General features: G+C 34.9%; 1 protein-coding gene across 9 annotated transcripts in view; it reads left to right on the top strand.

Moving 5' to 3' along the window:
• The window catches only part of eys (EGF-like photoreceptor maintenance factor), a 531,033-nt gene that overhangs the window by 218,020 nt on the left and 295,461 nt on the right, over positions 1–17,552 (top strand). For all 9 annotated transcript variants that reach the window (NM_001442782.1, XM_087277984.1, XM_087277990.1 and 6 more), the window contains 1 exon segment: positions 6,307–6,504. In NM_001442782.1, the coding sequence (NP_001429711.1) occupies positions 6,307–6,504 (198 nt within the window).

Genomic DNA, 17,552 nt, shown 5'->3' with positions numbered 1-17,552 from the left:
CCCTGATCACTCAGTTTAGATGGCGGGCCAGCTCTAGGAAGAGTCCTGGTGGTTCTAAACATCTTCCACTTACAGATGATGGAGAACACTGTGCTCATTGAAACTTTCAGAGCAGCCGAAATTTTACTATAACCTTCCCCAGCCTTGTGCCTCAAGACAATCCTGTCACAATCCTCCACAGGTCAACTCCAATTAAACTGCTGAAACATCTCAAGAATGATCAGTGGAAACAGAATGTACCTGACCTCAATTTAGAGCTTCACGGCAAAGGCTGTGAATATTTATGTAATCTGATCTTCTAGTTTTTTTTTTTTTTTTTTTTTTTAAATAAATTTGCAACAATTTAAAAAAATATTTTTTCACACTGTCATTATGGAGTATTGCGTGTAGAATTTTGAGGAAATAAATTAATTTAATCTATTTTGGAACCAGGCTTAACTAATAAAGCCTAATAAGGCCTTAAACACTTTCCGGATGTACTAAAGACATTTTTTGAAATTTGGTCTAAATTCAAGACACAATCTATGTAGTGTATTGTAGTGTAGAATTATTTAAAGGGGTCTAATCATACTTTTAACCACTTGTTAATATTGCTGTTTGAGCATAAAGGAGCTGCAACTTACAGAACATAAAGATACTCTAAAGAGAGTGCAGCACGTAGTTCAGAGTTTTTGCTTTGGGATCATACACATCACATTATCCAGGTGGAGCTGTGTTAGTAGTGTGTGTCAGTTTCACAACTCTAATATAATGCTACACATTTCTCTCCTTCTCAATTGTTTGAATTCACAAACTTAACCAAAAATATGTGAACTTTTGTGTGCTTTTGACATAACCTTGTGTGTATGTGACATAAACGAGAACTTAGTTTACGGATGCTTTCACACCTAGACATTTGTTTTTGGAACATGACTTGTTGGCTTCCTTAGTGTGGTTCGCATATGTGAATCCAACAATTGGATCTGATTCTCGCCAAAACAATCTGTCCAAGACTGCCTGAATGCCTCTGCTCGGCTCCGGGGTCCAAGCTCTCTTTTAAACTGTATAGGAAGACCTCAAGAAATGGTATTATTAAATGTATACAAATCGGTGTAATACTAAAATCACAATCGCTATATGTATGTATATGTATGTATGTGTGTGTGTGTATATATATATATATATATATATATATATATATATATATATATATATATATATATATATATATATATATATATATATATATATATATTTATTTATTTATTTATTTACAGTGGAATTATTAACCCCCTTTTGATTTTTTTTCTTTTTTTAAATATTTCCCAAATGATGTTTAACAGAGCAAAGACGCTTTTTGAGTAATGAGTACAAAATGTTTTAATTCAAATGAGTAGCTGCTTGGACCTGGAAACAGTATTCCATACGTCATGACTTAACAAGTGGATAAATTAAAATAATAACACATGCAGGGTTCAACAATAAGCATTTAAAAAAAAAAAAGTGTTAATAGCAATTGCTTAGCCACATATTTTAAATAATGTGTCAAAAATAACGTGTTAGTTTAGAATTTTTTTAATATTTAAAAAAAATATTGAGTTTATAAATGTATAATGAGCAAAATGTCAAAGTGTTATGCAACCAAAAAGAGCAGTATGGAAAATGTGCAAGTATTTTCTTGCAGTTTTAACAAAATGTGGCTGACTTGCCACACCGACGGCAAACTGTGCAAAGCATCACTTCATTTTTTCAAGTTGTACCCATGGAAATAAATTCTAAAAGACATTCAAAACAGATGTTTCTTTTAGTTTCATAATTTGATGTTGCCACCATCCACCATGTTGTCTTCACCGTACTGGTTGTTACCAGGTTATGAAAAAAATAATAATGTGCTCACAACATCCAATCAGATGAGAGGAACCGTAAAGCAATATGGTGTTAACGGCATCACAAAGAGAGTAGCATTTAAAGGCTTAAAAGCACAAACCGTTTATCGATTCTAAGTCTGAATTTGCAGACAATTGTCAAATAGTTGCAGGCCCTGATCGGGCCAGTAACGATTCTGTCTACTGTCCCAAGAGTCTTTCACGTTCTTATTGTTGCAGGACTCTTTAAAAAAAAAGTTTGGAACTCTGACCAATGTGAGGTAACTTTATATGACTAGTTTTAACTATTTTGGTTCTGTTAGAATCTTTGTCATGTAAAAGTAAACCGCACCAACAACAAAGAACAACATTGTACCAATCTTAATCCTGATTTCTGAACAAAACAATCAATCTAAGTGTTAAAACATTCTAAAACTCACTTGACATGTTTGGTAAAAGCCTGTGCCCTCAGAAAACTACAAATTAGGAGTTTAAAGGGATAGTTTACCCAAAAAATAAAATGATCATTATTTACTCACCATTTACTTGTTTAAAATATACTATTTTTATTTTTTATTTTCTTATTTTGAAATGTGTAACCAATGACATCCATAGTATTTGTTTTCTACTATGGGAGTCGGTGGTTTCAACTTTCCGGAAAAAATCTTTTTTTTGTGCTGAACGGAAGAATGAAACTCATAAAGGTCTGGAACTATTTGAGGGAAGTACATTTCCTTTTTTTTGTGAACTATCCCTTTAAACTGATAAGACTTTAAAATGCTGATATTCTGTTGCCGGAAAAACCAAAGCACAAGTTTTAAAAGATCAGAGAGTGTTTTCTTTTGTCCAAAAAATAGGAATTTACAACACAACCCATGTGAGCATTTTGTCTATTTGTCATTTTAGCATTTTGCCTCTATGAATGCAAACAGCAAACATTCTGGTGCAAAACAAAAGTTATTTTTTCAATCTTGTGTGCTTTTACAATGAAATCTTTGTATTAGGTTAAAAAAAGCTTACTTTTTTAGAAGCTTCGGAAAAAAGTTCCCTTTCAGTGCCATTTCAGCACACTCTTTAACATTAATTTTCTAGTTTATTGGCAAGGCTTCAAAATGAAAAAGTAAATAAATAAAAAAAGTGTAATATTTGGCTCAATTTCAAGTTTGGTCTGTTGAGCAAATAAACACTATTTTCTGTTTTCTGCTTTTAAGAACTGCAGGCCGAATGGATTAAAACTGTAATTATAGTTGTGTGGGTGTGTTGGTATGGATATAAAAGTTTGTTTACTCTGATAAATTTGTCTGTGTGTGTCTGTTTGGCACTGAACATTTTACACTTTATGGTCTTATGTGTAACTTTAAAAAAAAAAATGTAATTGATTCTTAAGGGATAATCTAAAATCTCAGAGGTGTTATTATCTGAAACTTTACTGCTTTCTGGTCGACACCTTGTTTATGTTAAAAAAATTAATTAATTAATTAATAATAATAATAATAATAATAATAATAATAATAATAATAATAATAATAAAACAATGTTAATAATGCCAATAATAATAATTAATTTAATTATTATTTTCATTTTTATTTTATTATTTTTATTTTATAATTGTTTTTATTAATGTATCATTATTTTTTTTTAATCTTAATAATAATAATTTTACTATTTTTGTTGTAATAATAATAATAATTATTATTATTATCATTATTATTATAAACTCAATTGCAAAATTTAAACTGAAATATAAACAAAGTTTAAAAAGTATACAGTTTTAAAAAAATCACTCTTACAATGTATTTTCATTTTATGACAGTTTTAGAATATTACAAGCCAAACTACATATTTTGCTGAGGATGATTTATGGTAGTAAGCCCTGCATTCTTACAGACACAAACACGCACATGCACACACTCAAACGCACGCGCACACACACACACATTATATGCTGGTTCAGTTCAGAGGTTGTTTAAACCAGACCCAAATGTCAGGACATATTTCCCCTAGAGTGCTGTGCTCTTCAACTCACTTATTCAGATCAGGAAACTGCGGAAATGTATGTGTGTGTGTGTGTGTGTGTGTGTGTGTGTGTGTGTGTGTGTGTGTGTGTGTGTGTGTGTGTGTGTGTGTGTGTGTGTGTGTGTCTGTGTGTGTGTGTGTGTGTGTGTGTGTGTGTGTGTGTGTGTGTGTGTGTGTGTGTGTGCGTGCACATGTTATACACAGCTATATTATGCGCATTATTGGGTTTTCTCTGTGTTTTGTGTGTATGATGCTCAGCTGGTCAATTCCGGACAAAGAATGCAGCTCATCTAAAATCGATCAGGCAGCTCAGTCATTGCTGCTTATATTCAAACTGAGATCACGAATCTCACTTCCATTAGACGTGCAAGTTAGGTTGTCAGGGATAATGATGATATCGGTTATTCTGTATTGAAATCAAGGGAAAAAAGGCTCTGACAACCTCGCTGCTCTGGAAATATACAGACACGCACACTTGTAGAAGGATGTGGAAAGATGTTGGCAACATACCCATTACACAACCATCCTTTATTAAATTATCTACTGTCTATACTATTTACAGTCTAAGAGTGAGTTAATTGTAACCCTGAGAGGTCGTATTGGCCAATACTTAGCAATTGGTAATTAGGCTATTCAGTGCTTGCCATTCATTTCCATATGAACTTTTCACATCTTTTTCTGAAATGTGCCTGTGTAATTTAGCTTCTTGTTCTGTGTTTGATTGGGATGTTATTATTTGATTCACTTTCATATCATGCTGATTAAAAACGTGTGTGGTGAAACATGCCCGGTGACCTGCTTTGACTCAGTTTGGTCAGTATAAGTGTGTTGGGGTACATTTGTGAGCAACTTGACTTAATTTTTCTTATTTTGATTACAGATGAAGATCTAAAATGGAATGAATATTTATGCATTTCTTACTTAAATTAAGTGTATTGTATAGTATTTATTTATTTATTTATTTACTTATTTATTTATCTGTTTGTTTATTTATCTGTTTGTTTGTCTACTTATTTATGTTTCATGTGTTAATTTATTTATTTAATTATTTGCTTGTCTATTTCATTATTTTGTTGGGTTTATTTATTTATTTATTCAATTATTTTTTCTGTAATTATTTGTTTGCCTAATTTTTATTTTGTTGTGTTATTAATTTATCCATTTATTTACTTGTTTGACTATTTGTTTATTTTGCGGGGTTATTAATTAATTAATTGATTTATTTATTTACTTATTTGTTTGTCTATTTATTTTGTTGAATTTATTTATTTATTCAATTATTTCTTTTATTTATTTACTTATGTCTAGTTATTTTTTGGGGTTATTTATTTGAATATTTGTTTACTTATGTGTTTGCCTATTTATTTATTTTTTGGGTTATTTATTTATTGATTTGTTTATCTATTTATTTATTTTGATGGGTTATTTATTTATTTATTTTTTTCATTTTTTTATTACTTCAACAGTGTTAATAATAAATTAAACACAGGCTACTTGTAAATACATGCTTTACATATTTCCAATGCGCTAGTGCTGAAAAAGGTGTGTGTGTGTGCGTGCGTGCGTGCATGTTGTATGTTAAGTCTAAAAAGGATCTTTGACTTCTTTGATTTTTAATTCTTAGATGAGAAATCACACTGTGTAAAAATAATATTTATTTATTAAGCAAAATAGATTTTAAAGTACTTTTAAATGTTGAAAGGAAGATACTGAATTTCTCTTATTTTGATTAAAGATGAGGATCTAAAATGGCTTTGAATTAATTCATAAATGAATTAATTCAAAGCCTAATGAATTAATGAGTGAATGAATATATAGTCATTCATCTTTGTTGAGAATTTTCACGCTGTGTTATTTATTTTGTTTGTTTTTTATCTGTCTATTTATTTGTTGATTAATTAATTAATTAAATAATCAGTTTTTTGTCTATTTGTTTATTTATTTGTCTGTTTAATTTGTTGGGTTATTTATTTATTTATTTATTTATTTATTTATTTATTTATTTATTACCTCAACAGGTGAATAATAAAAGAAACACAGGGTACTTGTACGCAAATGCTTCACATATTTCCAATGAGCTAGTGCTGAAAAAGGGTGTGTGTATGTATATGTACTTATATTAAGTCTGAAAAGCATCTTTGACTTAATTGAGTTCGATTTTTTTTTAATTATTAGATGAGATCACAGTGTGCAAAAAAAAAATCTACAAGATTGAAATGATTTATTATTAAGCAAAATTGACTTTAAAGTACTTTTAAGTATTAAAAAGAAAAATCATTTAGAGACATTGTGCCTTATTTATAAAATTCACTCTGAAATTGAGAATAGAAGCCTTTTACATAATTAACCATGATAATGTGCAGAGTAAACAATGAGGAGTTGAACAGCTCCAGTTGCTTTTGTTGTGTCTGGGATTGTATTTCTCATGCTATATTTGGAATTTCAGGCCTGAACTGCGAGTTGCTGCCCTGCGAGGCTGTTAATCCGTGCGATAACGGGGCAGAGTGTGTGGAGGAGGCTGATCTCGTCCTCTTCCCTCTGGGCTTCCAGTGCCGATGTCGCAAGGGTTTTACAGGTCCCCGCTGTGAAGTCAACATCGACGAGTGCAGCTCCAACCCCTGTCTGAACGGCTTCTGCTATGACGGTAAATACTGCACTTATTCCTCAAAATGTTTCCCTTTAGTCTGATTAGTGAACGGCTACTCTACAAAGGCAGCCTGTGTGCAGCAAAGGCGCTGTTGGTTTGCCCCTTTGACAGTCTTGGCCGTGACTTAGTTTCATAAGCAGTTTTATGAGACGCAAGTTACTCCATTCGGTTTGACCAGGCCACGGTTGCTTTGGTTTGCTCTTGACAAGTGTCTTGCTCCAGCTGTGAGCGAGGATCCGTATGGCATAAATGCTGCTTTGTAATTTGAATAATGGATGATAAATGACAGAGTTAATACAATCAAAGCCCAAGGCAGGGTGTTGTTCTCCCTCAGCAATCCAATAAGCAGTTTTTTGCCCTTTTGTGTTGCATCTCCTGCATAAATCATTACAAAAGCCATAGATCAAATACACGTTGTCAGTTAAGGATTGCAGATTTCAGAAGCACGAAATAGGCCTTTGCAATGAAGTACTTTCAAACTGGAAACTGGCGACTCGCTTTTGTGTGTGGGGTTAATGATAATTTATTGCGCAGAATCCTCCAGTCAATAGGAAACCTGTTCGAAGACAGTCTTTATTATTACATGCCACACTTGCGTAGACTTTTAAGATGCTGTATATGGCAAAAAGCCTTTAAAAGGAGGCATGTGATGTTCTCCGCTTGACAGTAATTTATTTGGGTAATAAAGTTTTAAAGAGCCCATATTATGGGTTTTTGAAAAATCCCCTCCATGTAGTGTGTAACACAGCTCTAAGTGAAGTGAAGTATCCAGCTAAGGCTTAAATCTGTAAGAATACAGTGTTTAAAACGGTTGATTCATCTATAAAAGAGTCGACTCATAGTGCTTCGAACGAGTCGCCTTGATACCGACTCATTAGGTGTTTCGCCATGACGTACGAACGAAACCAAGTTATTCACGTGCACGCGCAAACCCGGGAGATTTCAAACCTGAGGCCCCGCCCTCTGACGCAGTAACCCAGACACACACACACACACACACACACACACCCCCACACCCACAAACACACGCACACAAACATGCCGGTCGATTGAAGTCACACTGCAGATGGACATTATCGATTCTCTACCCAGAGATGAAACCTCAGCATTATAACCAAGCAGTTGGAAACTTCTGGAAACTACAGGCTACAAAGAATACTTCATCTGCGTTTGTTAAAGTAAGGATCAGTAAAGAATAACTTACTAATGGACGTCAGGATGAGTTTCTTCCTCCATTTCTCAAATGTAAGTACGTGCGATTAAAGTTGCCTCGTTTACTCTAGCTTGCAAATGTATTTAGTTGTAATTTGTTACTTGTAACCGCGTGTACTGTATCAGGTTAACTGGCTATATTCTCTTATCGCGTGCAAAGTCACGTTAAAAACGCGACGCGTGCTGTTTGTTTACGGAGCTCCGTGGTAGAGGTCTGCATTCCCGCGGCTGTCCCCGCGCCAGATTTCTGCGGCGTGGGAATAAATTTCCGAATCAATCGCGGGAGCGGTCGGTAACAGGTTTAATTTGGGACGGGAGCGGGCTGTCTAGCAATATCGTGGATATTACTATGCGAATGAGACAGAGCTTTGCCTGCCTGTGTGTCTGCTTGTCGCTTGTGTATGTGTTAGTGCGTGCATATGAGAGAGAGAGAGAGAGCTCTGTCTGGCTGTCTCTGGACTGTTTTGCTGGGTGATTTTCAATAATGTTCTCCCCCGCTCTTTAGCGGGATCGGGCGCGGCGGGTAGAAAACGGGGCGGTTCGGGCACCGGGACAAGAAATTCTAAATATAAGCGGGAGCGGTCGGGTTCAGGCTAAAACCTGGCGGGTGCGGGCGGAAGCGTTGTCGTCCAGAGGTGTGTGTGTGTGTTTGTGTGTGTGTGTGTGGCAGCTAAAATCCACGCCTACACTATGGAGCGCGTATGAACTGTGATTACTTTTATATTGCTGATTAGCTATTGGGCATTTCATTCTCTGACTGAAGGCAGTCGACCAATCGCGACAGACTGTCATCGGTCCAATCAGCGCAGATTAGCTTTGCGCTAAGGAGGGGTTTAGGAACAAATGAATCAATGGACGATTCATACAGGAGTCGCTGGAATAATTAGGTAAAAATAAATGCAGATTATAAGACCATGAAAGTGTTTTTTGACTTTGCATGCATATTAGACTGTTGTTGGAGACCCTTACAACCAAGATATGATCCTATTTCATGTATAATATGGGCTCTTTAATTCCATGTGGCATAATGGTGGATGTCATTGCAGTGACACCGAGAGGAAGACAAACCTTGACTTTCAAAACTGCGCACAGTTTTACAGTTAGTTTAAAAGAGACTATAAATCATCCCTTCAAAGTAGCAGAAAACACTTTTAAATTCAGTGCGTGTTGTTCTGTATCCTTTTTGTCTAAATACTCTTTTGCTGTCAACTTGCTGCATTGGGTTTAAGCACTGTACAATTGTACTGAACAGATCTTAGTGCTACCGTTCTGAAGCTTTAACATTTTTCAGCGATCTGTAGAGCAGTGAATCTGTGGAGCCAGTGATGGCTCATTGAAAAACTTATAGTAATAGTGATGCAAGGGTAAAATAGGACAAAATATCTGTGTAGGCTTGAAAAAAATAGGCAAAAAATTATGTTATATATATATTTTATTTTTAAACAATCTTTTTATTGAGGTGTAACAAAAACAAAAATATCACATCTTACATCTTTTTTTTTTGTTTACATCTGGGTTTTTAATTTAAAGGAGGTATCTTAACCTCCCGGCCTGCATGTAGGGCTGTGCAATTAATCGAAAATCCAATTTTGATTTTGGCTTCTAACGATTATGAAAAATCATTAACCGAGATAAACGATTATTCCATTATTTACTGCCCCCTTTCCAGTTGTACACATTTGTTGCTCTTAAAACCGCATGCTCCTGTGTGTGTGTGTGTGTGTGTGTGTGTGTGTGTGTGTGTGTGTGTGTGTGTGTGTGTGTGTGTGTGTGTGTGTGTGTGTGTGTGTGTGTGTGTGTGTGTGTGTGTGTGTGTGTGTGTGTGTGTGTGTGTGTGCGGCGCGCGCACAGTCAGAAGCATGTGGTCAGCATTCGGTCAGCATTCGTCTCAATTGCACACTATGACGAGCAGAGCATCTAAAGTCATCTTTAATGTGAGCGTTTTAATGGTCAAATAGGTGTCAAAACACTGTGTTTAGTGATTATTCAATTTAACCCTCATTTGTGTAAAAAGCAAACGAGTTGAGGATCAAAAGAAACGAGAAAGCGAAACCATTAAAGTGACAGCCTGCAATTCCTGCTGCCGCCTGTTTCGATCATTATTAATCAAATAACAAAAGGAGAAAATCCCTTGCTGCTCTTGACTGAAGGACTTTTGTAGCTAAAGTGTTTTTCATATAGTGACGATGCTTAAAGCACAGTTTGTTTATTTTTTTATTCTATTGTATTTATTTCTCTTTCCTTTGCAGGGTGGAAAATAACTTTATATATGCAGTTGAAGTCAGAATTCTTAGCTCTCCTGAATATTAGCAACCCTTTCCGCCAAATTTCTGTTTAATGGACTATTTTTTTTCAACACATTTCTTAACATAATAGTTTTAATAACTAATTTCTAATAACTGATTTCTTTTATCTTTGCTATGATGACAGCACATAATATTTGACTAGATTTTTTTTCAAAATAAAAATTTTAATTTCATTCAAATTAATTTCACTTTGAATTTCATTCAAATTCAAAGTGCGATACAAAGGTTTAATTAGGGTAATTAGGCAAGTCATTGTACAACAGTTTTTTCTGCAGACAATAAAAAATATATATTGCCTAAAGGGGCTAATAATATTGACCTTAAAATAGGTTTCAAAATATTTAAACCTCCTTTTATTCTAGCCAAAGTAATACAAATAAGACTTTCTCCAGAAGAAAAAAATATATATAGGAAATACTGTTAAAATTCCTTGCTCTGTTAAACATCATTTGGGAAATATTTATTTAAAAAACATTTCTCAGGAGCGCTAATAATTTTGACTTCGACAGTAATCGTTTTGAATAATCGTCATTACAATTATGACCAAAATAAACGTGATTATGATTTTTCCCAAAATCGAGCAGCCCTACCCGCAGGCAGGGCTCCTTGCAGATTTTAATTTGCAGATTCTCCTTGCTTTGACCCTTCGACTGACGTCAAAAATATAATGAGATTCGGCCCAACAAAACATATATTTTTGAATAACTATCATTGTTGTCCAGTTGCATATAGCCACTTCCAGTTTTGAACCCACACCTACTGGACATTTAAAGTACTGTACTGTATATCCTGGTTACTTTTGTTTTCTCTCAACGTGCCGTCGAGAGTAACACACATGAGGATTATTTCTGGGGCTGATTTAAATGTATAAATATATGTCTGTAAGTCAGGGGTCTCAAACTCCATTTAGCTGGGGGCCGCTAAAGGCAGAGTCTGAGTGAGGCTGGGCCACATCAGGTTATCCACAAGAAATGTATTATATTATTAATTATTAATTTCTAATTTATTTATTTTTTCATCATATTTTGTGTTAAAAGATAAAAATAAAGAGATTTGAAAAGATTGAAATTTAACACAAAACATTATGAAAAAATAAACCAATTAAAAATGTAAAATAAATCAATCAGTAATAAATAATAATAATAATAATAATAATAATAATAATAATAATTAAATTTATCATTTAAAAAAAAAAACTGAAAAAACTGTGTTGTTGTCATTTCTTTTGATTACTTTTACATCATATATATGTAATCATCATTGTGAGGCAATTCAAATACAATGCAAGTAGCGTGATGCAAGTGACTTACAAATAACAATGCGACTGGTGCGACCCTATAATTGGTCTGGGTTATCAGGGACTCTTATTGCCGATGGCTACATTAGGCAGCATTGAGCTCCTTACTTCTCTTTTCATATCCAACTCACAGCCCACACTGACATTCAACTTTCAAATTAAGGTGGAAGCCTCAAACTATTGTCCCAAGGGTCGCATTAGGTCCGTGGGCCGCAAGTTTGAGACCCCTGCCGTAAGTGCTCTGTTTTTACAAAAGCTCTATTTTTGTAAATATTCAAGGGTTGTTTGATTATAATCAGTTTTATACTGCCTGTATTTTGTTGTACAAACACTTCTTCATGACTTCGTGTTATGCTGGTGGTGTAAATATGATTAGTAAATATTAGATTTAAATGGTCTCATTAATAGATTTTTCACATATCCATATTAAGATTTGTATAAAAATGTACATCAGTTTAGTTTTACTGCTGGCTGAATTGAACTTGTTAAAGTACATGTGAATATGGGCATACTTTCCCCCTCTTTGATTTAATAATAAAAAATAAAAATAAAAGATATTGAGAAGAACAATTGCCAGTAAAGTCAACAACTGATTGGGATAATAATAATAATAATAATAATAATAATAATAATAATAATAATAATAATAATAATAATAATATAAAATATTATTATTATTATTATTATTAGTAGTAGTAGTAGTAGTAGTATTATTAGTATTATTATTAGTATTATTATTATTCTTATGCCTATTATGAAAATGTAGTATTTTCATAGCAATTTAAACTGTCCCATCAATATATACAACAAGAAACAAAAAGGAGCTTTACTCTGGGGAAGAATGTCACAATTATTATCATTGAGTTACAATTATCATCATTGTCATCAATTACATCAGGCTTCCACTTTTTTCTTGTGCTTGAATGTTAAAACAATCCTCCTATGAAATGAGTCCCCTGATTTGTTATTGTTGTTAGGAAAAGGGGGGGGTGTTTTTATTAGTAACAGATTATTTTAGGTAAGACATTAGGAAGAAATTGTTTGAAATACAAATCATCTATAGAAGGCACACACAAGATAATCAATATGACAATGGTTGATTTAAATAAATCTTTGGGGGATGTGTAAATAGCCCAGATGTTATATTTTATATTGTATTGTACTTTTTATAATTGTTTTATTACATTGTACTGTAATAAAATATTGTAACTTGTATTTTCTGTGAGTAAAAAAAGTTTGAAAATGAGCAACCCATAGAACAAAGTAAGCAGAACTATCTTGGGGGTCATGAATATTGAATTGAAATGAATATTTTGGGCACCACTACCGTAGAGTCTTATATTTTTTAGAATTCTTAAAGGGAATAAGGAAGTGGTATGTCCTGTGAAATGCTTAAAATTTTCATTCATAAGATGAAGTTGGTGTACCTCGAATGCAAGGCTACTGTACATTCTGTACTGTATCACACTACGCTATATAACACACTTACAGTAAGCTGAACTTTTTAAAAGTGCCACAGGCAGCTAAACTTTATAGTTTTGTGGTGCAAAAAAAATAAATAAAGTTGAGTTTAAAAATCAAAGCAGCATGGCGCTGTAATTCTCAACAAAAGTAACTGTGCTCTGTAGTTTAGACAACTTTTGTTGAACGCTAAATGTCTCTTCCAGCAAATTTGCAATTAGCAATACTCTAAAAAATCAATTTGTCTTCATCATACAGTTTTAAATGACTGATTGGAAAAGGCTGCTTTCTCTGAGCAAGAAGGCATATTGAATATGCATACTGTAAGATGGTGCTTTTAAAACACAAATGAATCCACAACAACAGTGAAAGTTGATTTTTCTGTAGTCAGATGGGCAATAAAGATCACCACACAACACTAAAACAAGCAGTGATAATGGAAGAGAGTATCATAAGATAAAAACAACGACAAAATCTACATTATTTCAAAGTTTTAATGTATATGTAAATAACTAATATACACCTTTGCATAGAGATTTTAAAAAAGGGCTTTGTTAAGGGGCTAAAAGCTATGACCCTAACAAACAGGTACAAGGAAGCCAAATATTACATACTCAAAGTTTGAAACAAAGAAGTATGTTGAAAATAAACAATACATAAATGCATAGAAGCAGCTCGATTGTGTCATCTCTCTGATTGGTAGAATTTTCAGAACAGCATTATGGGTAATGTATTTTGTATGCACACATGCTGCTTTTAAACACAATAGGTTGAATTAATGTGAACAGATGGGTTTTAGAAAAGCCATTACAGTCAATTAACAAACCTGAAGCTCACAGCAGGTTTGTCTTTAAAGGTTTATTATTGGAATGGATGGAACAGAACCCAACTATTGTCTGTGCTTGAAATAAAAGTGTTTGGGAATATAATTAAGTACCTACAGGCTGTATACTTTTTAAAGAAAGAAAGTAAAGTGAGTAAAACTTTTTTTTTTTTTTTTGCTTAGCACAACTTAAATGCATATAATTATGTTTTATTATGTCATTAATGGTGCCTTATGGTAGTGGACAGGAATAAAGATCTCTTTTGGCTTGCTTTGCGCACTGTGACTTTCTCATTTGTGGAATCTTCAGTACAGCATTATGGGTTATGTAGTTTGTATGCACACGTGCTGCTTTTAAACACAATAGGTGGAATTAATGCAAACAGATGTGTTCAACAAAAGCAAATACAACCAATTAAGTCTCACAACAGGTTTGTCTTTAACCTTCTAGGGCTTGGTGGTGGCCACATACGTGGACAGCACATTTTAGCTCTTACGTGGCTATTTAAATACTTTGAATGTTTTATATTTAGTTACAGACATACAATGTCATCCTGCAACTGTTTTCCAGCATATGAAATGTCCCAAACACTATTTTTAACCGTCCAAAAATGGGGAAAAAAATTTGTTTTTACTCTCTCATAGTCAAAACATGTTAAAAAAAAAATGTATATATTATATATGCATTAAAAACAGTCAGGAAAAAGTTTTTTATGTAAATTCAGACCACACGTTTACATATATGGACATCATTTTTCTCTAAAAGTACATCTTATTAAAAGATGATACTTAGGTTTTATTCTAATTAGGTTCCAATAAGCCCAAATAGCAAAGAAAAATAAAATGTGCATGTAAAAAAACACCTTGGGCCTTAAGAGGTTAAATGTTTATCATTGAAATTAATAGAACAGAACCCAACTACTGTCTCTGTTTAAAATAGCTACAGGCTATATACGTTTTAAAGAAACAACTTTGAGTAAAACCTTTTTTTCTTTTTTCTTTTTTTTTTTTTTGCTTGGCACAACCTGAATGCATATAAATATGTTTGACTATGTTATTAAAGGTGCCTTATGGTAGTGAGCGGGACTAAAGATCTCTTTTAGGCTTGCTTTGCTAACTGTGACTTTCGGATTTGTGGAATTTTCAGTACAGCATTATATGTTATGTAGTTTGTATGCACACGTGCTGCTTTTAAGTGAAGTTTATTTATAAACTAATTTCGAGAAGATCACGTCCTTATGATTGCTTGCTGCCGGCCCCACATTATTCAATTTATGATTCACCAATCAGACGATTCCTAAGCCACTATAAAAACCCTAAGTTCCATATGGCAGCCATCTTCGTTTTGAAGAATCCCCGCTTCCACCCCTACTCTTCCTCCTTTCCTAAATGGGTGGCACGGTGGTCCAGTGGTTGGCACTGTTTCCTCACAGCAAGAACGTCACTGGTTCTTGTCCTTACCAAGCCAGCCGACATTTCTGTGCGGAGTTTACACGTCCTTACCATGCTCATGTGGGTTTGCTACCGGATTACCTGGTTTCCTCCCACATGCAACCTAAGTTAATTGACTAATCCAAATCGGCACCATAGACATGCTCTAGTAAATAGTTATCTCTTAAGAGCAATCACTATATGTTCATTAGTTACTACAGCAGGGGTTTTCTCGAGATCTACCTGAGCTCAAACTCCCTTTTCGCTTTGCAAACGGGAGGAAGCCTGGGCTCGAGGATTTTTTGAGCTCAGGGCACTCTCCCAAGACAGCATGCCAAACAAGCTTTATAATCAATCATCAGCCAAGTGTGAACTCTTGAAACACAATACGTTGAATTAATGCAAACAGATGGGTTTAACAAAAGCAAACACAGTCGATAACGAACCTGAAGCTCACAGAAGGTTTGTCTATAAAGGTTTATCATTGAAATAAATAAAACAGAACCCAACTACTGTCACTGTTTGAAATAAAAGTGTTTGTAAATATAATAAGTACCTACATACTTTTTAAAGAAACTACTCTGAGTAAAACCTTTGTTGCTTTTCACAACTTGAATGCATATACATTTATTTGATTATATCAGGGGTGTCCAAACTCAGTCCTGGAGGACCGGTGTCCTGCATAGTTTAGCTTTAACTTCCTTTAACACACCTGCCTGATTGTTTTTTTGTATACCTAGAAACAGCTTGATTAGCTGGTTCAGGTGTGTTTAATTGGGTTTGGAACTAATATATGAAGGACACCGGCCCTCCAGGGCCGAGTTTGGACACACCTGAATTATATCATTAACAGTGCCTTATGGGAGTAGGTGGGGCTAAAGACCCCTTGAGGCTTGCTTTGCCCACGTTGACTCTCTGATTGGTGGAATTTTCTGTACAGTATTAAGGGTAATGTAATTTGTATGCACAATTGCTGCTTTTAAACACAATAGATGGGTTCAACGAAAACAAATACAGTCGATTAGCAAACCTGAAGCTCACAGCCAGTTTTTCTTTAAAGGGTTATCATTGAAATAAATGGAACAGAACCCTGTTCCAGCTATTGCCTGTACTTGATATGAAAGTGTTTGGTAATATAATTATGTACCTAGGGCAGGGGTGTCCAAACTTGAACAAGCTAATCAAGCTCTTACTACACCTACTAGAAACCTTCTGGCTGGTTTGTTGAAACGAGTTGGAGCAGGACACTGACCCTTCATGACCGAGTTTGGACACCCCTGACCTAGAGGCTGTGTATACATTCTAAAGAAACTACTTAGAGTTTGCTTAAAGTTTGCTGGTTTTTTGCTTAGCACAACTTGAATGCATATAAACTACTAGAGGATATTTGCAAAATATGCTATGCTACGCTAAACAGTTTATGCAATAATATGCTACCTTATGCTACACCTGTACCTTACTTCCAATTAGCAGATGCGTTTTATCCAAACCGACATGTAGTTCACTAATTGCACTCCCAGAGCAACCAGCAGTTGAGTACGATTGCTCTGAGGTAGACAGAGATGAAGGACGATGTTGTAACCAGGCAACCAAGTATTCCTCGTCCACCACTCGGATTCAGACTTGCAGCCGCTCTGTCTCGTTTACCGACATCTTCGATTCCAACCTGCTTCTTCAGATAAAGTTTACTTGCTCTAGACTACACCAGCAAAAACATCCCCACACATGTAGTCCCTCGGGGCCCGCCGTCCACACAGGAGGCCTGCGATCTGCCGTGTTTGTGTGGAAAGAGAGCAAGGTGTATGTTTTGAGCAGCTGGTGTGAGTAATACGGTTGCCACTCTGGACCCTGAGCATTTAATGAGAGTAATCGCAGGTACACGCACAAAGACAGAGTGGCAGCATAGATTACGTGGTAAATCTAAGGGATAATGAAGAATCCTGGGACACGGCGCGGGCCTCGTAATAAATTTTGCGGCTGTAAGAACCCACAATTACCTCTGTCACAGGCTGCTGTTTCGCAGCAGAAAGGCAGGGGATGCATTTCTCCTCAGCACCACTAATGATTAAAGGCTTCTGGAATGGGTCATTAGGTTTCAGGGAAGTCAGATGCAGCGCAGAGACGGTGGACAGGAACACTCGTGTAGCATTTGTAAAGGAGATGGCTACACAAACACACATTTTGCATTTAATTGGACGCACTGTGTTTCCAGCTGCTGGGGTGAATATAAACGACCGTGGAATTTAGCAAGCGGAGAAAGTCAATTTTGGTGATAAGCTTTTAGGAACAAAGGTTTACAGACAAAAGAGGGAACATGATGAGAATATGATAAGTGTTTTGACTTCGGCGGCTGTGGTGGGGAATGTGGAACGTGTTAGTGGAGAAGATTAAAAAATTAAATCGACAGATTGAATGTCATAAGTGTTCTTAATTGCTTAAAATGTCAAGCTGCCATGGTTTGATCCTCTAAAAGTAATTGTTACAGTATATATTTAAAGTAATGAACTAAATGGAT

This window comes from Danio rerio, chromosome 13 (genome assembly GCF_052040795.2).
Source record: "Danio rerio strain M-AB ecotype USA chromosome 13, GRCz13ab, whole genome shotgun sequence".
NCBI lineage: Eukaryota > Metazoa > Chordata > Actinopteri > Cypriniformes > Danionidae > Danio > Danio rerio.
Note: the sequence above shows the minus strand (reverse complement) of the source record. Positions and strands in the feature narration are given on the sequence as shown.